This window comes from Anomalospiza imberbis, chromosome 1 (assembly GCF_031753505.1).
Source record: "Anomalospiza imberbis isolate Cuckoo-Finch-1a 21T00152 chromosome 1, ASM3175350v1, whole genome shotgun sequence".
Taxonomy (NCBI): Eukaryota; Metazoa; Chordata; class Aves; order Passeriformes; family Viduidae; genus Anomalospiza; species Anomalospiza imberbis.
Window position 1 is genome coordinate 126,741,930 of NC_089681.1, and position 23,321 is coordinate 126,765,250.

General features: G+C 35.8%; 1 protein-coding gene across 1 annotated transcript in view; it reads left to right on the forward strand.

Moving 5' to 3' along the window:
* Positions 1–23,321, forward strand: part of COL28A1 (collagen type XXVIII alpha 1 chain) — a 60,116-nt gene that overhangs the window by 14,221 nt on the left and 22,574 nt on the right. Inside the window, 14 exon segments of the mRNA XM_068210433.1 lie at positions 3,927–3,995; positions 5,440–5,508; positions 6,703–6,771; positions 7,701–7,769; positions 8,594–8,662; positions 9,190–9,258; positions 10,569–10,637; positions 11,589–11,660; positions 13,545–13,613; positions 14,207–14,278; positions 14,886–14,954; positions 17,682–17,750; positions 21,571–21,642; positions 23,137–23,205. Of these exon segments, the coding sequence (XP_068066534.1) occupies positions 3,927–3,995; positions 5,440–5,508; positions 6,703–6,771; positions 7,701–7,769; positions 8,594–8,662; positions 9,190–9,258; positions 10,569–10,637; positions 11,589–11,660; positions 13,545–13,613; positions 14,207–14,278; positions 14,886–14,954; positions 17,682–17,750; positions 21,571–21,642; positions 23,137–23,205 (975 nt within the window).

Below are 23,321 nucleotides of genomic sequence, written 5' to 3' on the forward strand. Positions count from 1 at the left end.
ATTCTCAGTGTTGGATAAAAAATTATTTTAGACATGCAAATATCTATTGATTTACACAGACTAGTTGACTTTTTTTGTCTGCTTTTAATTTATTTTCAGATTCTTAACTAATATTTATTTTAAAAAACCCAAGCCAACAACAATGTATGCTATGCTATAGCACCAGTAAGGTTTCGTGAGAGTAAATTCAAGGTAATTTTTGAAGATTTTTTTTTTCAGTGAGGACAATAATAGTGAATATTCACAAATTTCAGTGAATAAATTACAAACCAAATTATATGGTTACAGATTATAAAATTGAGGCATGGAATCTGGTTATGACCTGTGTTCCAGTCATAAAAAAAAGTGATGAGCAGGGAGTACTTATGGTTATTGTTTCAGAATTGACCTTGGGTTTATTTAAACTCATGAACCCGCTACTAAAGTGCATGTTTCTAGAAATCACAATATATTTATGGAAAGGCTGAGAATGAGGTTATTGAAATCCACTGCTGTAGTAAGGAACCTCTGTGGAAAATTTGATTTACGTAGTAAGATTTTCAATTAAAGGCTAAAGTTTATGAACAGACATATTCAAACTTCTAAGGAAAAAGTTAAGTTTGAATATGGATATTCAAAGCAGTTTTTTCCCATAAAATCATCCTGGGACAATTCTGTAAAAATCCATCATTGCATATTTTCCTGAATACATTTCCCAGAACAAACTGCTAAGGGATCTGCTTCTTCTCTGATGACATATGAATTCCTTCCTTACTTATGTGGCAAGTTACAACTTTCCCAGAAGACTGGGAAAAAGCGCAGTTTTCCTATGAACAAGTTTAGTTCCTAGATATCTCAATTAAGAAATACAAAATATCAATAATATCTGTAAAAATATTTAAATCTATTTGCATTATTGTTGCCAATGTTTAAATTAAAGATAAAATCATTAAATTTGAAAGATTTTTTTTTTACTGTTGCTTAATCATTATCACATTGTAGACTGAAATACAGTGTGTTTGTGTTCCTTACAGTATGTATGGGCTTTCTGAAAAGGAAAGAAATTATTTATATTGGCACTAACTGGAACTTATCCTAACATAATGAACAACTGGGGGGGTGGGTGGTGGGTTTTTTTGGTTAGACTATTGGGTATGTTCCAGGCTTAAAATTATACAATTTTAATATGTAGAAATATTAAGCTCAGATCAAGTGTAATTTTCGTTCCCATTGCTTAAGATATTACATGGCACCTGAAGAAAAATCATAATAAGGGGAGAAAAAAGAATGTGAGCAAAGCATTAAACAAAGACAATTATTATGAAAAAGCTTTTTGGAAAAGCAGACTTTTCTTTTTACATGTAGACATAAGGTGATATTATTGCCAGAACTTCATAGTTTTCATAAATGCCACATTACCTGTTGCACCAGGACCACAGAAGATAAAACCCAGATTTGTTAATAGCCATTTGACATTTGAAACATTCAGTCTTTAAAACAGACTGAATCATTTAAGTTTCCAAGTTTTGCATGTTGTCTGCTAGAAGGTTTTCTTTCTCCATGAATATTCAGGCATCCTCTTCTATCCATAAAAAAGTGTTTTACAAAACAACATTTTCATACTACCCTACATGAATTTTATCACAAGGCTTCTTACTCTCCCTACCCCAGCACCTACCAGTACCACACCTACAGCAACAGCTCTTGCAAGGCACATGACAGCAGTTATTGGAAGGAAAACTCTGTAATGTTTTTATCACTGTTAAAAAATAGAGCTTTTGGAAAAATATTAACTTCAGCAGGACTTCCATCTGCATTCAAGTCATGGCTCTATGACGTGGGTGAACTTGCAAAGAAGTGAATTATTTGTGATAGGAAATATCCATCAGAGTTACTCTCCTTGGGAAATTCTGTCAGTGATGGTCAATATAGACAGGAAACACAATGTCCTTTTGGGTGACAGGAAAAAAAATTTGGAGAGCAGTTCCCAAGCACAATAAAGGGAGTTGGCTTATTGTTTCGGCTGAGAGATGAGCCTATATTTATAAAATACCATTTTTCAGCATGCAACAAGTGCCTACACCATTTCAGAGGTTTTGATTTATCAGCTGGAGGCAGTGTGCTGAGTGGCATTTGTCATGCCCAGGGCACAGCGGTGCTGTATACAGCTGATTTTTTTTTTTTTACCTGATGGATATTTTTAAAAATATATTTTCAATTTTTTGTATTTTTTGGATTAATTTTGTGGAGCATGCTCATACATCCTGGCACAACAGAAATCCTACTCTGCCTTCTCCATTGAAGAAACAAGGATTGGGAATTGGAGCAGCTAATACTTAGCATACTGCCTTGCCTTACAGCAGCCTGTGCCTGTTCCTTTCTCTCTCTGGCACCTCTTGCCGTGGGTATATCCATCCCTGTCCATCCTAAACTGTCTTCAGGCCCTGAAGCTGCATGGGGCTGAACCTGTTAATGTGGCTTGTCAAGTGGAAAGGTACTGAAGCCAGAGTTGGTGCTGGGGCAAGGAAGCGTATGGGCTGAAAGGCAAAACTTCATGGGCACCAGGTGTAGGAAGCACAGAAGATGGGTTGTTTGAGGAATTGTTGTTGTTGTTGTTGTTTGATCAGTTTCAAGCTAACACATCAAGAAAAACACAGGTATGAGGAAAACTGGTAAATTTGTAATTTGCTTTATATCAGTAAAAATTGCATTATTTATGATATGATGAACAGAATTGTGACTCTGGTCCAAAGGTTTCATGAATATATTATTAGGAAACCCAAACAATTCTGCCTAGGAAGACAGTCGACCTTTTAGCTATGTTCTGTATTTTTGCAATAGTTGCATGCACAGAATCCACATTAACACAATATCAGTGTTGTTAATACCTTATCAGTGTCCTATGTGGAGATATGCTATTCTGCTGAGTGAAAGCAGTTTTGTTTCTGCCTTTCAAGACATAACTTTTCCGGGTGCTGTATTGATTTGTTACACTATGAAGATGTGCCAGCAAATCTTACATTTTGAATAAGTTTTAAATTTCATAGCTATTTCCAAATTATTATTCTGTTCTGTAGTGGAATGAATTTAAGTCTGGGCATCAAATTCTATGTTATTCTTGATCTAAAGCTGCAGTTGTAGCACTACAAGTGCATAGTTACCAGAAATTAAGCTTCAAGAATAGTCTGTTTATTTACCTCTGCTGCATCTTTACATTTCTGCATCTTAGCTTCATTCTTTGGCTGATTAAAACCTGATTGATTTTGTGAGGAAATGTAATTTTTTACACTTCTATTGACTTCTCAAGTGCAAAATTCTCATTGAAAGGTTTCAGAACTCAGCATAGAAAATTTCTAAGTAAATAAAGTTTCAATACCCCAAAAATTATCACCTTCCCACAAAACAAACACATTTTCATTAAAAAAAAGATAGTAACTATGTGGCTGTGTTGGCTTTATTAGAAACACAGTATCCAGAAGAGAGAATGAGAAGAAGGAGCTGCAGCCAAAGATGGCAGTAGGAAAAACAGTCATGTTGTGTGTGCATTTGTTGTAATGGCAAGAACCTTGAGTGCAATGTTGAAAGCTTAGGCATTGCTTCATTTCTAAATATCCATCTTTCTAGCAAGAAAAGTCTGTGGAAGCACCAAAATATTGGGTGAAGTCAGGACCAAAGATAGGGGGAAATTTTTTTTTTTTATCTTTCATGATGCATATAGAGTGGCTTTATAAAATTATTATATCTTGTATAGCCAGGATATTGGCCCTGTTTCTAATCTAAACATATTTCTTCAAGACAAGTTTATATTGTTTTGTTTTGTTTATTTGACATTTTTAGTTTAAAAATGTATTTCTCTAGCCCTAAATGAGGCCTTGGAAAGACACTCTGTCAGAATTTGGTTAAACTTCTATTCATATTAATAGTTTCTTTCAATTTTTTCTCTTTAGGGAGAACAAGGCCCTCCAGGTCCTTATGGTCCTGCAGGACCCTCTGGCATTGGAGATCCAGGACCCAAGGTAACTCCCAGAAATATGGTTGTTAAATGATAGCTCTGGGTAGTCATTTTTTTGAATGAAATTTCTTACCTACAGTTTTATCAAAGTCAAACTATTGTCACCTAAATGTAAAACTGATTGACAGGTTTTTGTATTCACAGAGGATAGAGATAAAAGACATGCTTTTCCAGCAACTCTTGAATTTTATGAAGATCCTATTGATAGAAATCAGAAGCATTCCCATTTAAATGGGGGTTAACTGTGTGAGATAATTTTCAAGCTCTAGCAGGTGCTTGCACCAATGAGTAAACCACACTTGAAGGTATAGAAATGCATCTCAGTCACTGTGATATATGGTCAAGTGAGAGATTTGCCTTGTCATTCACTAGGGAACAGATATTCTTACAAGATTCTCTTATGCAGCATTTCATCCCTCCTTCTAATTTTATTGCAAAAGACTAGAAGGTGGAATCCAGTCTTGGTAAAGTCATGTCTGCCTATGCTGGCCAGCCAGGTCTTCTCATGGAAACCTACAAAAGCATCAGCATAGGAAACATGACTCCATAATTTATGAGAGTTTTGTCATAGACCTGCATCTCAGAGTCAGACAAGAAATGTAAATTGGGCAGAACTAGACCTCACCCTAGTTCTGGTATCAAGTCTCTGGTGTCGCTTTATGCCATCTTTCCCTTATGTTTTGGATCCAAATGCCACCATCTGACACACTTATACTTTTTTACTTTTAGCGCTCTAATCTGTACATTCATTGAATTCTTGCATATTTCCTGTGCAGTAGGACAGACTCCAGAACAGAGAGGGTTTATGAGCTCAGAAACCAGTATTTTGCCATGTAAAAGGAGCAACACTTGGTCTTTTCAGAAGGGAAATAGTTCATGGAGAAGAAATATCACCCTCTGTTTCTTTACTACTTCATAGAAAGATTAAAATCCTCTGTGCCCTTATCCTTGAAGCACATAGTCCTCAGTAAACTGGAGAAATTGTGAAGATTATGATGCCTTGTAAGTAGAAGATGCAGAAACTGTACAGCTCCTGGAGTTCCCATGCAATCCCATATTCCACTGAAGCAGGCTTCAATTCAAGTACCTAGACAGAGGCTACAGTGAGCATCCCTCACACCTGAGCATTCCTCCTTTGGTACTACAGCCAAATTTAGTCTGAGTTAACTCCTTCATCCCTGTTATCTCTTAGGCTTTGCAATTTTAAGCAGTTACCCTTTTGTCTTGAGTGCTGGAATGCAATCTAATGTTTCAAGTATAATAGAAAGGTACTTTCAAATGTTTCTAAAACATCATATATGGGTTTTTTTTTTCCTTTGGAAATTGCACATTAGGTTTCAAGCCTTTGTGGTGATGCCATTAAATCATCTATATGTAAATGCTATGGTCTTCAAAAGTACCAAGTTGAATTAGGATTGAACTTTCTTTCTAATTTTCTTTTTCACAAGGGTGCTGAAGGTCGAGAAGGTAGAATAGGATTGCGAGGACCTCCTGGAATTGGTGAGCCAGGATTACCTGTAAGTCAGTGATATGTGCATTAGGAATTTAAATGCAACAAAATAAGTCTTAGTGAGTGTAATTGATTGTCAGTAGCTTTATTGGCTCCTGATTCCATAACCACCTTGTACCTAGTATGGAGCAGCACAAGCTATTCCAGCCCAATACATCAGTAGTTGCTTGTAGTGGCTTATCCAAGCAGGAGAATAAAACCACATCCAAGTCACTCTTGGGAAGAGCTTTTATATATATATATATATATATGTTCACATATGTGTGCGTGTGTGTGTGTGTGTTTATGTGTTCTCCTACTTGTTTAAGTAGATGATAAGCTTTAAAAATTGTCTACATTAAAATTTTAAGAAGATGAAAATAAAATAGATGAAACATCCCTCAACTCTTATGTCTAATTTGGATCCCATCAAGAACAAGGACCCACATCCCACATTACATGCTTTTAATTATATCTTTATTTTCTGAATTACAGAACTTTGGCAAGCTCTTGATTTAATGCTCGGTGGCTGCTTTTTCTTCCTGAAATGTTTAAAATGTATGGTTTCCTTGTTCATAAGAAGCTGCAAATGTAGATGGGTGTTAGATTAATTCTAGTATTTTTGAAAGTGACTTTGCATTTGTGAAAGACTATTTTTCTCACAACAATATGTGAAAACTTTTTGTTTAATCAAGATCATCCTTAAAAACTACTTGCTAGCTTTAAAAATTGAAAGTTAGCTGAGTTTTTAAGAGGACAGAAAGTGTTAGAAAAATACTTATTTCTCTATTTGTTTAAATCAAAATTAACATTCTCTAGTGTTGCATATATAAGCTGTCATTATGTATAACAAATATGTTCAAATTGATGATTTTTATTGTGAAAATCATGAAATTATGTGAAATTATAGGGAATACATTACACTGTAATACTACTTCTTTTATAAATAAATCTGCAGATTTATTTGAATTGTAAGAGTACAGTCTATAGACATCCATTATGTAATTCACATGAATTCAGCATTGGCTTATTCTATTCCAAATGACCCAACTAATGATTTCTACAGTTAATTTTAATTGCTTGGGCTCAGTCAGATATTGTGGAAGCATTTTCACTTACCAGTGTCTTAAGTGTTGCAAAATCCTGTACTAGCAAATAACACAAAATTTCTATAAAAAATTGAATTGCTGGTATAGTTTGAATTTTTTTTTGTTTGTTTCAGGGACCACCTGGCCCTCCTGGTTCACCAGGTGAAAAAGGTTCAACAGGACAGGGCATTCAAGGTGATAAGGTAGTTTTATGGAAATGACTTTCTTTAACATTGTGGACCAAATTTGCAATAGTGTCAAAGTTATATAAGGCCACTGATAATTCCATTGGTATAAAATGCTGGATGATGGATCTTGGATTTCTGAATCACTGTGCTCCCAGAATATCCCACTGATTTCAGAAATTCTATCCAGGTAATTACAAAAAAAATTGTACAGTCCCCCTCTACCAGTAGTAAGTTAATGATTCTCTTATTTATGTGTTTAATAAGAGAACTTCTTTTGATAGCATTAGTGTGATAAATTGTCTTCCAAGAAACTACTGAGCTATTTATGTTCTGTGTTGGAAGAAGATATTCAGCAACTGCTTTCATTTTGCCTTACCATTTTGGGAAACTGAAAGATGAGTTGTATGAGTCTCTGAGGACGGTTATCTCATTTAGGGTATTTGCTAGGTTAGTGCGTGTCAACTTCTTAAAAAATATGTACAAACAATAAAAAATTTATGAATTAATCATAACTGGGTTTCCCATCAAAATATATCCCTCTGTTTTAGTGACTTCAAGATTCTCTAGAGCCTTGAATTATCAAGCAAAAAATTTTCTTCCTTTTATGGAAAAGGCATCAGTCACATCTTTGCACTCAGTTCTAAACTGATCTGTCTAACTAGTGAGCATATTGTCATGTTTTCAAAATATAACTTCCTTCCTCCTAGTATTTAATTTTCTCCTTTTGAAGTCCTATGTTAGAAACATGAGTGAAGATGAAGTATGTTATGAATTGTAACCAATTTCTTTTCTCTAATATTGGTAATTCCATTGATTATTTTTCTAGTTTGTTTGTAAAGAAATACTGTTTTCCTCATTATGCACATTGTGATGACCAGTTTTTCTAAGATGGTGTTCTTTATAAGTTTCTAAATATAAGTTTCAAAACTGTCATCGATTTCTAGGGTGAAAAAGGCTCTCAAGGTGTCCCTGGTCCTCCTGGAGATAAAGGTGATCAAGTCAAAGGTGACAAGGTGAGGCACAGGGTATATTTATAATTTTATCTATAATCAATTATATTTATAGTTAAATTAAGTTTAATTTTTTACAATACCATAACTATACAAAGGTATATTTTACCTGGGTCTGAGCAGCTGTGTTACACTGCTCCATCAATACAAGTAGCTAAGCCTGTTAATGTTAACTTAGAGCACTAAGGACTATATTCTATGCAGCTGGGAGTATGAGGGAGGAAATGTACTTTTGTTTTCTCCTAAAATGATTTCAGAAATATTCTATTTAAATTAAATATTTTAATAGAATATTTCTATTGAATATTTACATAGAATATTTAAATTATTTCAATTAAAATATTTTAATTTTAACATAAATATTAAAATGTAAAAATCTCTGACTCATCTAATCTAATGGACCCAGAACAGGCAAAGAAATACTCTGATATTTTTAGGTTTTTGATATACTCTGCAGCTGCTGTGTTTACATTTGCAAGTTTTTCTTCTGAGTGTTGTGCAAGAAACTGTCTATATTTCTGCAGAAATCCTGAAAATCAATCTCAGTGTGTAAATATGAGCTATGGATCCTTCTAATAATAAAATTACAGGTGTGATCATCTAATGTTATAAACAAGATAGAGTTTGTAGGAAAGAAGGGATATTATTTTTATTAGATCAGTTGTCATCTGCAGAGGCCCAGGTATTCTGAACACATTTAATTCAAATAGAAGTGACAGACTTCAAGATAATAGAGCTTGAGGACTGCTACTCTGTGTTTAGTTTAATATGTTAATCAGATAGCATGGACTATTGCAATTTAGTTCTTGGGAATACCTTTTCTTTAGGGTGAACAAGGCCAGGTAGGACCACAGGGCCCACCAGGACCACCAGGATCAGGCCATCAAGGAGCACAGGTAAGTCTACATTTTGGACATGTAATGAGCATTTGCATAACATTTTCATTTTATATTTTATCAGAGCTGTAATTTTACTGTAAAGATATTAAAAATCTCATAATGATTTTTCGTTTTTAAATGTATCAAACTAGTTTTCAAGCAAAGCTTGCAAATACAGCAGATTTTGACTGATTTCAATCGTCTTAGAATCAAGCAAATGTAAATTTGGTCTAATCTGCATAATAATTTACATAGGAGGTAAATCAGATAGCAATGCTTTGATGGTGATTTATTATACATACGAATTTTATAAGGCTAAGTACGTACCAATTCTAGATGTCAAGCCCTTTGAAACTTGAACGCACCCTTTAGCAGTTGGATAAACTGAAACATTCCAAGAGATTTTCTGGGTTCTGTTAATTTTGGAAGGAAAATTTCTTAAAAAGATAAAATAACATTGTTATTAACTGAAAGATGAATACATGTGGTGCTTTTCAGATGTGGAAGAGGGTAATGCACTAACACTCACTTATTTTGCTTTATAGGGTATACAGGGTCCACCAGGAATCCCTGGGCCAAAAGGCTCTAAAGGTTCTGGTTGGCCAGGACCAAAGGTAATGGCTCAGACATTGTTTTTTAAAAGCAGCACTGTCACGAAACAATAAGTATCTTTTCCAGGCTTTTCAAAAGTGCATTTGATGAGAAGAAAATGTAACTTCATTGGAGGTAATAATTTCTTTTGAATCTTAGAAAGAAAGCTATCCCTGTTATCAAGACCTTCCCCAAATGAAACGTATGGCTTCTGATTGCTTAGGATCAGCCCTTAACCTTTGTGAATATGAACTTCTGGTTCTAAAGGAACACATATTTTTAAGCAGAAGATCTTTCAGACATCTTTGTGTCCAATAAGTTTGGTGCCACACATATGTTGTGTTCAAGTAAATCATTTTACCAACAGTTTAGCTTTAGTTAAGTGATGGTTTTGAGACTTCAGGCTAAGCCCACCACACCTTCAGCCTGGCCTTCATCCTTCGGTGATCATTGTGAGAAAGAACCAAAACCAAAGACAGAAAGACTAGGACAGGAAAAAGAGCTGAAGTGTACTTAGCTGACCCTGCACTGCAGAAGGAGGGAAAGTAGGAAGAGAACACAAAAGTGAGGAAAACAATAACTGCTGTCGAAGCCCAGGCCTCTAGTGGTACAGTGTCAGATGAGGAAAGGGGAACTGCTGAAATATGACAAGACCAAGTGGAATGAACTGATGAACTGTAAATCAGAAGTGTGCTTAGTAATCACCTTGATTTATGAAAGGAAGATATTAGACACTGTAGAAAAAGCATGAGAAAACCAGTAATTTTCTTCTGGGTATAATTTTGGCATGTAAGCAGCAGTTAAAGCAGCAATATTTAATATTAATGTAGAGAAAAATAGGTACCTGTGAAACATGTTATGTGGTAGGCCAATTCTCTTCAGGCAATAAAGCAAAATTGAAACATGGAATTCCTATATCTTTAACTGTTTTAGAACTACGGGAAGAAAGAATTATGAGGCTAAAACTTTCTCTTAAGCAGGACCTCTGATTTTTCTTTATTTGGATTCACTTTTCCATTCAGGAACCAAAGAATTTTTTATATAGTCCTGTAAAGTAAAGAATAAAATGCATTGAAGCATAAGGAAGAAAGTTGGAGTGATTCACTTCGACTTTCTGCCCACTGCAGGGTTAAGTAAAATAGATGCAGTCCTACAAGTTACAGGGGATTTTAAAGAACATCATTTCCCAGTTGAAAACTTGACCACTTAGGATCACAGAATTGTAGAATGTCATCACATCCACCTCTATGTGTAAGCAGCTAATTAAATTGTGCCAGAAGTCAATGAAGCTAAACTGTGTTTCTCTATTAAACTAAAGACTTTTTCTTGCTAGGGTGAACCAGGTAACGCTGGACAAAAAGGAGAACCAGGACTTCCAGGAATTAGCTCATCTGGACATAAAGTGAGCCTGCTTTTATTTTTAATTGTTCTTTACATGGTCTTTTAATTCTTCCACTAATTGTTGATAAACCAAGTAGAAGATTTTTTGGTATAAATCAACTGTGGTCAAAATAAGGAGGAATTTCAGTGAGGGTCGTAAAAGCATTGCCACTACCATAACTGGAACAAAGTTTTCCCCTAATCTTTTCTAAACTAGTGAGGTCTTTCCAGAGCATGTTAGAAAGGCTGCTAACTCTGTACCCCCATTTTTTCTGATGGGAAAAAATAAGCCAATCTGTGTTACAATGGTGGTCATACTGCCTGTGTATTGGAAGAGATGTAAAAAACTTAAACCTTTGGCTTCAGATGCCATTTTGAAGACTGTTAACCATATCTTTAATGACTTAAGTAGGGCTTCCAAAATGAGGTAAGGTGGCACAGGTATCTTGTTTTTAATGATTTTTTTCTTGGATCATGAAAGAAATGCTTGGCAGGACTGCTTCCTCTGAATTCTTTCAATTCTTTCTGTTAAATGTTAAAAGTAATGCCTTAGTCAATTAGTACAAATGATGAGGGGTTAGCAGTCAATTATTGGACATTTTTGGTTGACCATCCTTTAAGACCCAGATGTTTGACTTAGCAAGTAAATTACATTCATATAATATTGTTCTTGTGCACAGAATAACAAACAGTATTCAGTCATGGTTTTATTCACTGGATAAATATAAATTTATTTAATACAAGTCCAAGATTTAAGAAGTAGGTGGGGAACTTGGACAGAAATTTCAAATATTTACTTTATGGGTATTAAAAATTAATATCTCTATAGAGTATTTAACTTACTGGAAATAACCTTTATTTGAGGAATAATATTGTTTATCTTGAATTAATATTTTCACAAACTGCTGGATCCATTTTACAGAATAAATGATTTTTTAAAATAGGCTGATATAACAATTTTTTGTTCTTTAAGGGTGATACAGGTCTACCAGGACCCCCAGGAGAGCAGGGGGTGAAGGGAGAGAATGGGCTGACAGGGAAAAAGGTAAGGAAATATATTTTACCACGTGTAAAAGGTGTACAAAAAGGGTGATGAAGGAAGAACAGATTATCTGCAGGTTTGCAGTGGAGTTCACCCTTGAGGAAAGCATATGCCAATACTTTTGCCAGAGATAAGGGACTGGGTGAGATGTGTCCAACAAACTCTAACAGTGAATGAGCAACTGAGCTGCAGGCAAGCGGCTCTGCCTTAGTGGGCTATTGACTACTGTTACATTTCACAATCTTCTTGGAGAGCAGATAGCTCATGTCTTTAGCCTGTTCCTCGTGGCCTTTTCAGATCTTTCCTGACACAGACAAGAAGTAATGCTGCATCAGTGGGACTTAGGGCATCTCACAGGGTGGTGAGCTGCGGCTGAAACCTGTCAGCTGTGGTGCAGGAATCCGCACAAACAGCTGAACCCAGAGCTGTTTGTTCTCAAGGGAAACTCTGAGGATCTAGGGAAAAACTCCACCACATCTGGAAAAAGAAGCACAAATTCAAAATGGTCAACAGTAATTTAGTGGGGTGCAAAGCAGAGTGCCCAAAATAGTAAACTTAGAGCAAATTAAATGAAAACTTTCAATTGTAAAGCTTTCCAAAATGAATGAGCTGCTGAGTAAGCAAAAGTCAGTGCTTTGTATGATTTTTAACTGCTGCTGAGAATCCAGGTGCCTCCAGATGGCTGCTGTGAAGCTCTTATAAGAGAGTAGCAGCTGGGTTGATATGTAGAATTGATAAACTAAACATAATTTGGAGAAAGCAAATCAGCATTTTTGACTGCAGGCTTTAAATCAGAAAATATTTGAATAGTAATACATATCTATTAAGAATGCGGCTTCATATTTTTGTCACCTAAAAGTGCAAATACCAGTCAGACAAGCTCCAGCCTGAAGCTGTAAGCCTTCCACTGTGAGAAAATATGTAACATTTCTGTTGCTACTTCATTATATTTTTAAAATTTGAATGATCCCCTACTCAAAAAGTAAGACTCCAGTGTATCAGAAGTGCATCAGCATTAAGAGTAAATGTTGGGTTAAAGTTACAGATGGTCATGCTGGGTTTTTGTTTTTTTCTCTTGTATATTGCCTTTACTCTGATGATTAATTCTGTGCTGTCACCTTCCCTGTTGTAAGCTATTGAAGGTAAAAACAGTAGAACTGAGCAGCTCCCCTGGGTATTCAGGGCAGTGCAAAGAACAGCTGGATGCCTGCAGTGAGTAGCATGGTGATATTGCAGCAGTTATTTGCAGGTGTGACAATGTCTCACCAAAGTGGGATCCAGACTGTTGCCTATCAACAACAGGCTCTGTAATATCACTTTCATCAACAGTTCAAACCAGAAATGAATTTTAACCTCATTTTAATCTACCTTTCACTCTCTGAATTACCTACAGGTGTCCTGATATACTAATCTGGCTTGTATAATGCATAAATATTCTGTAGGTAATGTCCCTTAATATAATGTTTTGTGTGGGCTATTTTTGAGTTATTTAATGTAATGTTCCTGGTAAATATTTTCAGCCTGGATTGGCCATTGGCTATAGACTTGTATAAAAATTACTTCTCAGAATTGGTCCATCAAGACATTTTCTATTAAGTTTGCAAGCATTTCTCTTCCTCTTATAAGTATATGCATGGAATCCTTCCTAAAAAAAGATTGATACAGTTGCAAATGGCACTATTACAAATGTCTATGAAAATAAGGAATATGAATGTAGGAGATTGCAAGGGTTTTAAAATACAGAATACTTTATTCTTTGTAGGAAAAAAAATTATCCAGATATTTACTGACATTTTTGGGGAAAGTATTTATGCAAACATTGTTTCTCATAACTCTATCAGTAAAATTAACTATGTGAAAAGTAATTAATCATTTAATCTCTATTAGAGGGAAAAGGGGGATGAAGGTCCAAGAGACCCAGAAGGACCCCCTGGCAAAGGATTTGTAGGTCAAAAGGTATGACTTGATGTGCATACTGGGGAAATACTACAGGCTTTTGTAAGAGATTGGATTCTGACCTACTTTTTCTTTCATTATATGGCAAGTATCAACTCTATTTTAGCTAATGATTTAAAAGGATTGAAGAGAGAGAGCAATGTGTTCTGTAGCCTGAACAAGTGCAGCAAAATCAGACTCTAAACACAGAGCCTAAAGTTAATAGAGCAGTAGAGATTACATAAAAATTCAGTATTTTCATTCATATAAAAATTAATTCATAAAAATTCAGAATTTCATTAAAGTTCAGAAGTGACAGATTAACTTAGTGTGTTGATAGACAGAGAGAAGCTAAGAGAAATTAGGAGAATAGTTAGGTATCTTAATATGAAATTAAAAGCCTGGAAATATGTATTAGTAGAGAGACAACTTTTATCTCCCATTTCTTATAATTTAGGACATTCTAGAAATGAGCAGGATTTCAGTTGGAGTGGAGCATCTAAACGTCTCTCTGATTATGGGTTAATAATTATTGTTGTGGTTTGGGCTATTTGTGTAGCTGCAGCTGTAAATTAATCTTTGCTGTGATTGAAAAAAAAGTTTATTTTCTTCAGGGTGACCCTGGAGAAAAAGGATCCAAAGGAATGATTGGTCTTACAGGACCAAAAGGCCAAGCTGGACAAAAAGTAAGCTTGTTCTTCCATGGTAACCCTTCTCTTTGTATTTTATTAAAAAATCTATGAATCTTATGCAGTGTAAAAATTTCTCAAGCATCTGATGCTTAGAGACTAACGGAACAAAGGGAAAGCAGAAATATTTTCGTCATGTATCCTAAATGACACAGTAGTCTCAAGGAGAAAAAGAATAGTTAAAGATATAATTACATATAGTTATGCATGAGCACTGATAAGATAAACTAAAGTTGTCCAAATTATTCTAACCATGAGTATTTCAGAAATTTTTACTTTGAATCATTAACTTTCTGTTATAATATTTTGTAAGTATGGCTCTAAATGAATTATAAGGAAATTGAAACAATATAAGTGTTCTTGTTATTCCATTGGATTGTAAACCAGACCAAAAAAAAAATTAAAACTAAAAAAAGTCAAATACACAGTTCAACCAATAGTTATTTAAAACATTAAACTTAGAGCAGCTATCATAAGAACAATATGCTGATTTAAGTGCTTTTTACAATATTGCTTGTTTTGCAGGTAGATATATATTGTAGGTATTTTTAGTTCAGAAAGTCAAACTGTCTGTTTAAGTCTACATTATTCCATTTTGTAACAGGGTGATCCCGGAGAGAAAGGACTCCCTGGTGTACCTGGATCATCTGTTCTGGGACCTCCTGGACCAAAGGTGACTATCTGATACATATTTTCTAGAGACCCGAGATTGGAAATTTCTAGTGTACATTTCTGTCAAAATTAAAATAATCTGATTTAAAGAACTTCCTTGTTGTAGGAACAAAAATACTGAATTTTAGAAATAAGGACTAAAAAGTATTAAAAATTAACAGCCAGTGTTGGAGGCCAGGCCCTTTAATAGCATGCTGAACTCGGTACATAGTCATTTCCTCCTGAGGCCATTTGTTTAAAAAACACCCAAAAACTTACTAGATTTCTGTTTTGGTTTAGTCCCTCCTGTGAAATTAGTCAGTTTGAAGTTGTTTTTTTTCCAAATTTGCTATGCTTTTTGCTTCTTAAAATATGGCGTTAAACCCCTGCAAGAATATGTTTCTGTATAGTTCTTGGGTGTTATATTCTGGGTTTTTTTGTGATGTGTGTTTCTATACCACTTCCAAATGAACAGCTGGCCTGTATGTACTACTTGAAATGAAATGTCACATATAAGATAGCTAGGGCTACATCCATCTCATTTTCTCTATGGGAAAAATATGCTTGAAATAAGTGGGATTTGTCCTGCTGAGTAAAATAGGTGGATTCAGCAAAAAAAAAAAACAAACTAAGTTTGAAGGTTTTAAAAATATTTGAAAATTCAGTGATATTTAAATAATAAAGTACTTTTGTTACTTAAATTATCCTTGTTATAATATGTCAGGTGACTTCAACTTTAGTTGATACTTTTGACCTTTGGTGTTAGTTTTTAGAGTGAGGGAATCACTAATGCGTATCGTATCATTCTGAAGCAATTTCATCCTCATTTTTCTTCTTCCTTAAAAATATATGTGCCCCGCCCCACAAATACAGGAGGGTATGGCATATACAGTATATATGACATATACAATCTTGCAATAGGACATCACAGAGGGATATGATATGTTTTGGACTTGCTTGTGCATGGAGGAGAAAGAAAGACAAAAATGCAAGATGCTCAGGGTATACCTGCAGTACAAATATAACCATGTAGGAGAAAAAAAGAAGATTGTGAGGTGCTCATATCTCCTATATTGGTTTCAAACCATAATAATGTGACAAACTTTATGTGAGGAGAAGACAGGTGAGGTGCTAAAAGATACAACTTGCATGAGGACAAGTTTCATTAAATCAGTCTCCCTTCTTTATGTTTTTCCAGTTACTGTGACACTTTTAAATAGACAAGTAAGGGAGTCAAGATTGTTCATTAATAAATTCATGATGAAAATAACTTTGTAGAGTTCCTTGCCTTTTTCCATATGATTTTATTCTGTTCAGTACAATTCATATGACTTTCATAGCAGACAGGTCATTATCCTAAATCCAATGAAGTCTGTAGGAGTCTTTTAAAATTCTTCACTAAATTTTAGAGCAGGGCTTATATGGGCAGTAGCTGGTGGAAAAACACCGAGTATTTGGGTAATTATAAAATGCAAATTGATTTTTAGAAAATATACAAAACTTTGTCTCTTCAGTTCCATCATAACTTCTTTGATTTAAACAAATATCTACTATGTTTTTGACAGTTATCAATTATGTAACAGGCTACACAGGTCTGTTTTATCTTTCAGCTGTGGAAAGTACAACAATAACCACTAATTTTGTTCTTAAACATCCTGGTGTCTGCAATTGAGAAGACAGACATGATAAATTTCTAATGCAGAGAATGCTTCTCAAAGCTTGGAGTTATTTCTGGGAGTCTGGGGTCTTTTTGGGACATCTCTAAGTATCTGAGATGGTGATTAGTGATGACTAGAGGTCTTACCTCCTGGGCAGCCATGGTTATGTCCATGAGGAGTTTATTTCTTTTAAGATACACCCACGTTTGAGGACTGGAGTTTTATTTCCCTTAACAGTCATTATGCTGTTACTAATATGGGGACAGTGACATTTGAAAGCTGTTTATTCTAATAATTCTTTGTCATGGTTACAGTTGCTCAGTGGTTTTGATAGAGCATTTAATTGCATTCCCAAGTGAATGTTTCCTGAAACATGTTCTTCTTACTGAGAAATTGCAAATGTTTCATTGCAAAGGTAGATTTTCTTAATAAGTTCCTTAATATAAAGTGAAACATCTGTTGCCAAAGTTTAAACACTAGAAGGAGCCAAAGTTTGCTCCGTGAAGGGTTAACATATGAAACATGAATTCTAAGCCTGATTGCTTTCCTGGAAAGCCACTGCCAGAGCTGTTACCAAAGAGCTGTGCTGTGTAATATTTGTGGAAAACTCGAGTTTCTCCCTGAGACTTCAGACAATGGAACTTGCAATTTTGAAGTGCTGTCCATTGCATCTATAGGCTTTTTAAACATACTCTGTCTCAGCGCTTGTCTTTGAATTTCCTTGCTGTTCTCTATGTGCTCTGACAGAAACAAGGTTATATAGCCTGCTTGTGGGCAAAAGCAGGCAGGAGCCACAGGTGCATCTGGCCTCTCAAAGTGAATTATGACATTCAACCTTCATCTGAAAACTAAAGCCATCAAGTTATTTGTCAAGGTAGAACAAACTCTTTTACACAGCTGGGGAGAAGCAGAAGTGTAAGAGAGGTCAGAATCAAGGTAGTGAAACCTTCCTCTAGAAATACTGATTTCATGTTACCTAGTCAAAAATTGTCACTGTGAGAAAGGACCAAATACTTGTTCTTTTCTGTAAAATTTTGAAGTTAAAACTGAATATAGTTAATATAATTCTGAATTTTTTTCTTTTTGGATAGGGGGATCCAGGACACAAGGGACCACCGGGAGATGATGGACCTCCTGGAAATTCAATAATGGGACCAATGGTAGGAGTTTTTAGACAAAAGATAGAAAGTAAGTAAGTGTGAAACATATGCAAAACTCCTGTGATAATATAGACACCACTAGAATCTTTTAAGTAAAGGAATTCACTAATTCTTCGACTTCTCCATCATGCCAGGTTATGTCTATTTTTAAAATAAACTTATTATTTTTACAAAGAAGGAACACAAAATTGTATAAATAACTAGTCCAGTGTATCTCACCCTGCAAACTTCCCATAGGAATTCTTCATTAGGCAGGCAGCTCTTCAAATTCACCTCTTTCCCTCTAACACACTTTATATCATATTGTACTTCTGTCACTTGTGGTCTGGGTTGCAACTTTCTTTAAGACTTCTGTCACTTCTGATAAGGGAGTATTTTGGGGAAAGGTACCATTCTTATGATCTCCTTTCCAGACTGAAATTGGGAACCTTCTTCAGAAACATCTTTTTATTCCTTTCCACTGTACCATGTGTGCACATAAAATATTCCACTCTATTCCATCACTTCACTTTGTGGAAATATAGACAATAGACCCAAATTCAGAAATCAATTCGTTAATGTCTACCTAACACAATGTAGCTCAAAATAAAGCTACTTAATTCAATAGCTTTTGCTTGATAATGTTTCAGGAATACCAGTAGTGGTATTTACTCCTGGCTTGACACAGTTCTACCAGTACCTCTACCAGAGGATGCTGACTAGCACACTGAACCGTTCAGTAACTTTTATTTCTGATTTTTGAAAACTCTAAATTTCCTTAGTCTATAATACAGAAATTACTTTACTCTATTATTCTTATAATAAGGAGTGATGAACATGACTTAATTGTGCAGTGGGATCCTTAATCAATTAGGTTTTGATTATAAATCAAAATTAATATAGCTGTTTTATTTTCTTTTTAATCACCATGGATGCAAGATTTATGTTTATATACATTTTTTGTTGTTTTGAAAGGATGTAGAAGCAACTATCTTTGTATTATTACTTTGGAAAACTGGTTTAGTAGGGAGGCCTTTGAGCCTGTTAGGGAAACTTCTGGGATATTGCCCCAGAAGAATTTACCACTGGCTTTGATAATGCCTCGCTCCTCAGGGTAAGTCAAAAGGGGCTTGTGCCATGATGCTCTGCAGTGTTATGGTAATCTGCCCTTTCCCCATAGGTCATTGCCTTTTGCCCTGCCCCTTGTACTACCCCTGTACCCCCAGATGATTGGCTCCTGACCCCATACTTAACCCAGGACCCTGCCCTGTTTGTTTGCCTTTTGTCCCTGGAATCCTTTGGGGGGACTCTACGATAAGCCTCGCTGGAGCTCTGTACAGAGACCCTTTCTGGCTTTCTTTGCTGACCTAGCTGTGGTGTGAGTGTGGATTGAGTGACTGTACTTGCCCGAGTGGCTTTCTCAGAAGACACAATCGAGAAGGTAGCAGCAAATACCATCCATTTTACCACACTGCTACACTTGAGAACGTGCCCTGGAAAGGCTGGAAAAGCAGATGAATTCATTTAGCAGATTATCTGTGGCATCAGGGGCATTTGCACTCTTACCAGTGCACTGACTTAGAGTGAGTCACTGTGATTTTCTCTTCCAGACACCATAAAACTATGGGAAGTAATAATCCCAGAATTGCTCTTAGGCCATTTCTTCTGTTTAAAAAGCCCCAACAAAATAATTTGGACTGGAGAACTGTTTCTTATATAAGATTTGGCCATAGATTTGACCTAAGTAGATTTATAGCATTTATAGTTATGCTACTAATAGCAAGCCCAGACACATTACAAAATCCCAATTCTCACAGAAGAGAATGCATTAATACGTATTTGGTATTTACAGCGGCCTGCTGGGATTAAATTAAAATATCTGTTTGGCTGTACTTTACTGTAGTGAGATTAGAAGTAAAAACGGATATGAACCCATGATTTTTGTTTTCCTTTCTTGTTAAATTAAAATGTTATTAAACATTTCTGAAACGTTTCTCATTTTATCCACAGTTTAAGATCTATGGATATTAAGAATCAGCAAGAGGTGAAATTGACTTTCCATTATAAAGCTCTTTATGATCTAGAAGTATGCTGGTTGTTTAAATTTTTACAGAGGTGGATCAGAATTCCATCATTTGAAAATTAGGAGACATGAAGAGACATCTTTGAGAGCTGACACAGTTTGAATCTGGTGGTCAGGGTCTGTTTAAAGACTCTCAGTGCAACTGTCCCATTGGATTCAAGAATGGATGTGATTCATACAGGAATGACCTACTATATAAAATTTACTTAGGCATAAGGCATGCTTACATCACTATCTACATTTCATCTAAAGTAATTTTAGGGTTTATCTTACCCAGAACATTGAGTCTACCTTGTCTTTCTTCATTTACATACGTGCTAGCCTAAACTTATGATGTATAGGCATCATAAAGCATTTCTTCTATTTTTCTGATAGGACTAAATTGGTTAATAAGAATAGATTATTTGTGTCTATGGTAGAGACATTCATGGGGCAGGAGATTTTGGCCAAAAGTTTGTTTTAGTTGTATATCCAACTAGAATACAAGCTAATTTGTTGTTTAGACATGGACATTGTATTCAGACAGACCAGGTGCTGAGGTCTGAGCTGCTGACTGGACTCTCTTCTTGATTTCTTGAGGTATTATATTATTGTAGAAATTTACAGACACAATGCATAATGAAGCAACCATTTTCTGTCCCTTGTAGTTTCATTTTCCTTGTTATTTCCTTTTACTGGAGTTGACAAGGAAATATTTGTATATTTGTATGTAATTATTCTTGAGGATGTGTTATACCTATGTACATTACCAACACTCAAGAAGTTGTTAACAGCACTCTACAACACTGTTTCGTAGAGGGCATTAATGTTTCTTGGTTCTGTGGGACAGAGTGAAGGGCGTGCAGTTCTCTCTGTACAGCCACAACATCCATACCATGCTCAGGAGGGAGGTGCATGTGCATACACACACCCATGAGGATTTCCCATTGCCAGTGTTGTCATGTGCGCATCCACAGTACAGACCAGCAGCATATCCTCAGAGATGCTTCGAAGCAACATGTTTTCTTTCTGGGTTCTGTGAGCAGTCTATTTCAAGCTCAGCTAATTTTCTCATTAAATGTCAGGAAGACTCTCGCTGGAGTGAGGAAAGAGGGAAAGTTTGCTATTTACTTCTTGTCTGGCCTTGAAAGGAAGCATTGAGGTTTTGCAGATGCACAAACCTTTAGTGGGAGTCAGTGGAAGGGTCAACAGAAGGAGTAATTGTCTCTTGATAAGAGAGCATTTTAGGCTGCTCTTTTTCTTAAAATTGTTGTATTTCTTTATTTTCCTACTTTCCCTTGTAGAATTAAGTTTTGCTTTACTGCATGGGAGAACCAATGTGATTACTTGGAAGCACAAAAAATGTGCACATATAACTTAAGGCTGGCATATCATGTTTCAGTATTCTGAATTCAGTTCTCATTGCTCAAATTTAGCCCCAAACTGATAAAAGTTTGTTTTTGAAAATAAATGTAACTTTATATGGACTGAATACAAAGTCAGTGCTCTGGAAATTTCTTTCTGCAATGACAAATCCAGAAATTAATAATTTCCTAATAAGAATTCTTATTCTTCTAAAATCTTAATTAATTCAATTGAAATCACAATTTAAAAAGCATAGAAATTCCTGAACTTTGTGAACAAATTTTAAGAGCTGGCAACTGCTATTCTATATTTCCAAAAATATTTTGAATAGCTTTCTTACATATTTGTTAATATTCTTTACCCTGTGATAGCCCAGGTAATGGCATGATTTCTGACTTCCTGTTTTGTGTTTAGGGTCGCTTAGGACCACCTGGACCACCTGGACCCCAAGGAGCAAAAGCTGACAAAGGTGACAAAGGTGAAGCTGTAAGTAGAGTTTTAATTCTGTACTTCGTGTTCAAAAAAACCAAACCAAGCAAACAAAAGAACCCCAACAAAATTACTATGTGATAACACAATATTTAGTTGCTTAGATTTAGTTACTTAACTAAGTGCAGTTAATCATCCTTTAGCTAATATAAATGTTTCATGGATATTTTGAATCCCTTTACTAGATACAGCACCAGTTGTACAAGCAGTTGGAACTAAATTTGGATATAAATGGTCCTCATTTCATTGTCATGAAAGGGATACCATGTAATTCCATAAAAATCTTTATGGCTGCTCATACATCTTTAAATATAATCACTGGTTTGAATTTTTTTTTCTGCCTCCCTTTTCTTCATACTTTTCTGGTCGAGATTTCTAATACTGTCTGATTGACCAAATTTTGCAGTTCCAGTTCCTTGGATTTTCAGCTGTTTCTCATACTGGGCAGTTAAATTCTCTAATTTGAAGATTTTTCACCTCTTGCTTTTCTGATAGTTGGCTTCAGAGGGAGCCAACCACCTGAGTATTCCAGCTGGCACATTCCATTACAAGGACGTATCATCCTAAATTTCAGTCACCCAAAACCACATATACGTTTGACTAGCCTCTCTGTTTTCCACTAGAAAGTGGAAATACTGTTGCCGTCCCTCAACCACCACATGTCAAACTTCCATTAGCACTATTTTCTTTTTGTGTCTAATCCAGCTTTATTTCAAACTACAACCCTCCCAAGCACTCCCAAATGCACTGAGGTAGGACCTGAGTGCTTCCAAATTCCTACTCACTCCAATTTCCTATCATTCAAACTGATGCTGAGAAGGTCCTTTGGGATCAGAATTATTACATAATGCATTCACTCAGACCTCCTGGTGTAATGCTATGTACCTGACACGTTTCACGCTGTGTAATGTGCAAAGGTTCTGTTGTGCTGTCTCATGGTAACGTCTTTCCCCTGCCATTTTGTGCTGCATGGGCTGGAAAGACCAACTTAATAAAGCACTGTCTGACATGGACAAGATTTATATGGCTAAGTAGGTAGCAGGATGGGTCAACGCCATCTGCCCTATGCATGCTGAAAGGGAGCCTGGGAATGCCTCCAGCAGTATGAAAGGCAGCTGAAGGGGCAGATGAATTGAGCAGGGAGTTCAGGAGAACAGACTACCAAACACAAGTACACACAAGTTTGTTAAGGTTACCTAACCCCTAAATTTAGATGGGTTAGCTGTGGTATTTCAGTTGTCTAATGCTTGCAGCATATGAATCATGGAATAATGTCTGCTTTCTCACTGTTTTCTCTGAGTTGAGAACAATGTTCTTAAGTCAAGAGTTGTAGTTTTTTCCATCAATCTGAGTCTTTTTAGGTTTCCATCTGGGACTGAGGATGGCTGTTACTCCCTACACATCAGAAATGTGAAGAAATTGTCTTCTCTGCTGAAGAACACAAGTACCTTAAGACAACTACTGACATGCTTTATTCCTCCGCTGTACCAGGGACCTCCAGGACCTGCAGGCCGTGAAGGACCAAAAGGAGCAAAAGGCGAGGGAGATGCTGGACCAAAGGTATTTATCTGATGGTAGAGCAATGCATCTGACTTGTAAACAAGGCAGACATCTTCCAAAAATATATTGGATAAGAACAACAACTGTAAGACAAAATGCTGCATTCTCATCTCCCA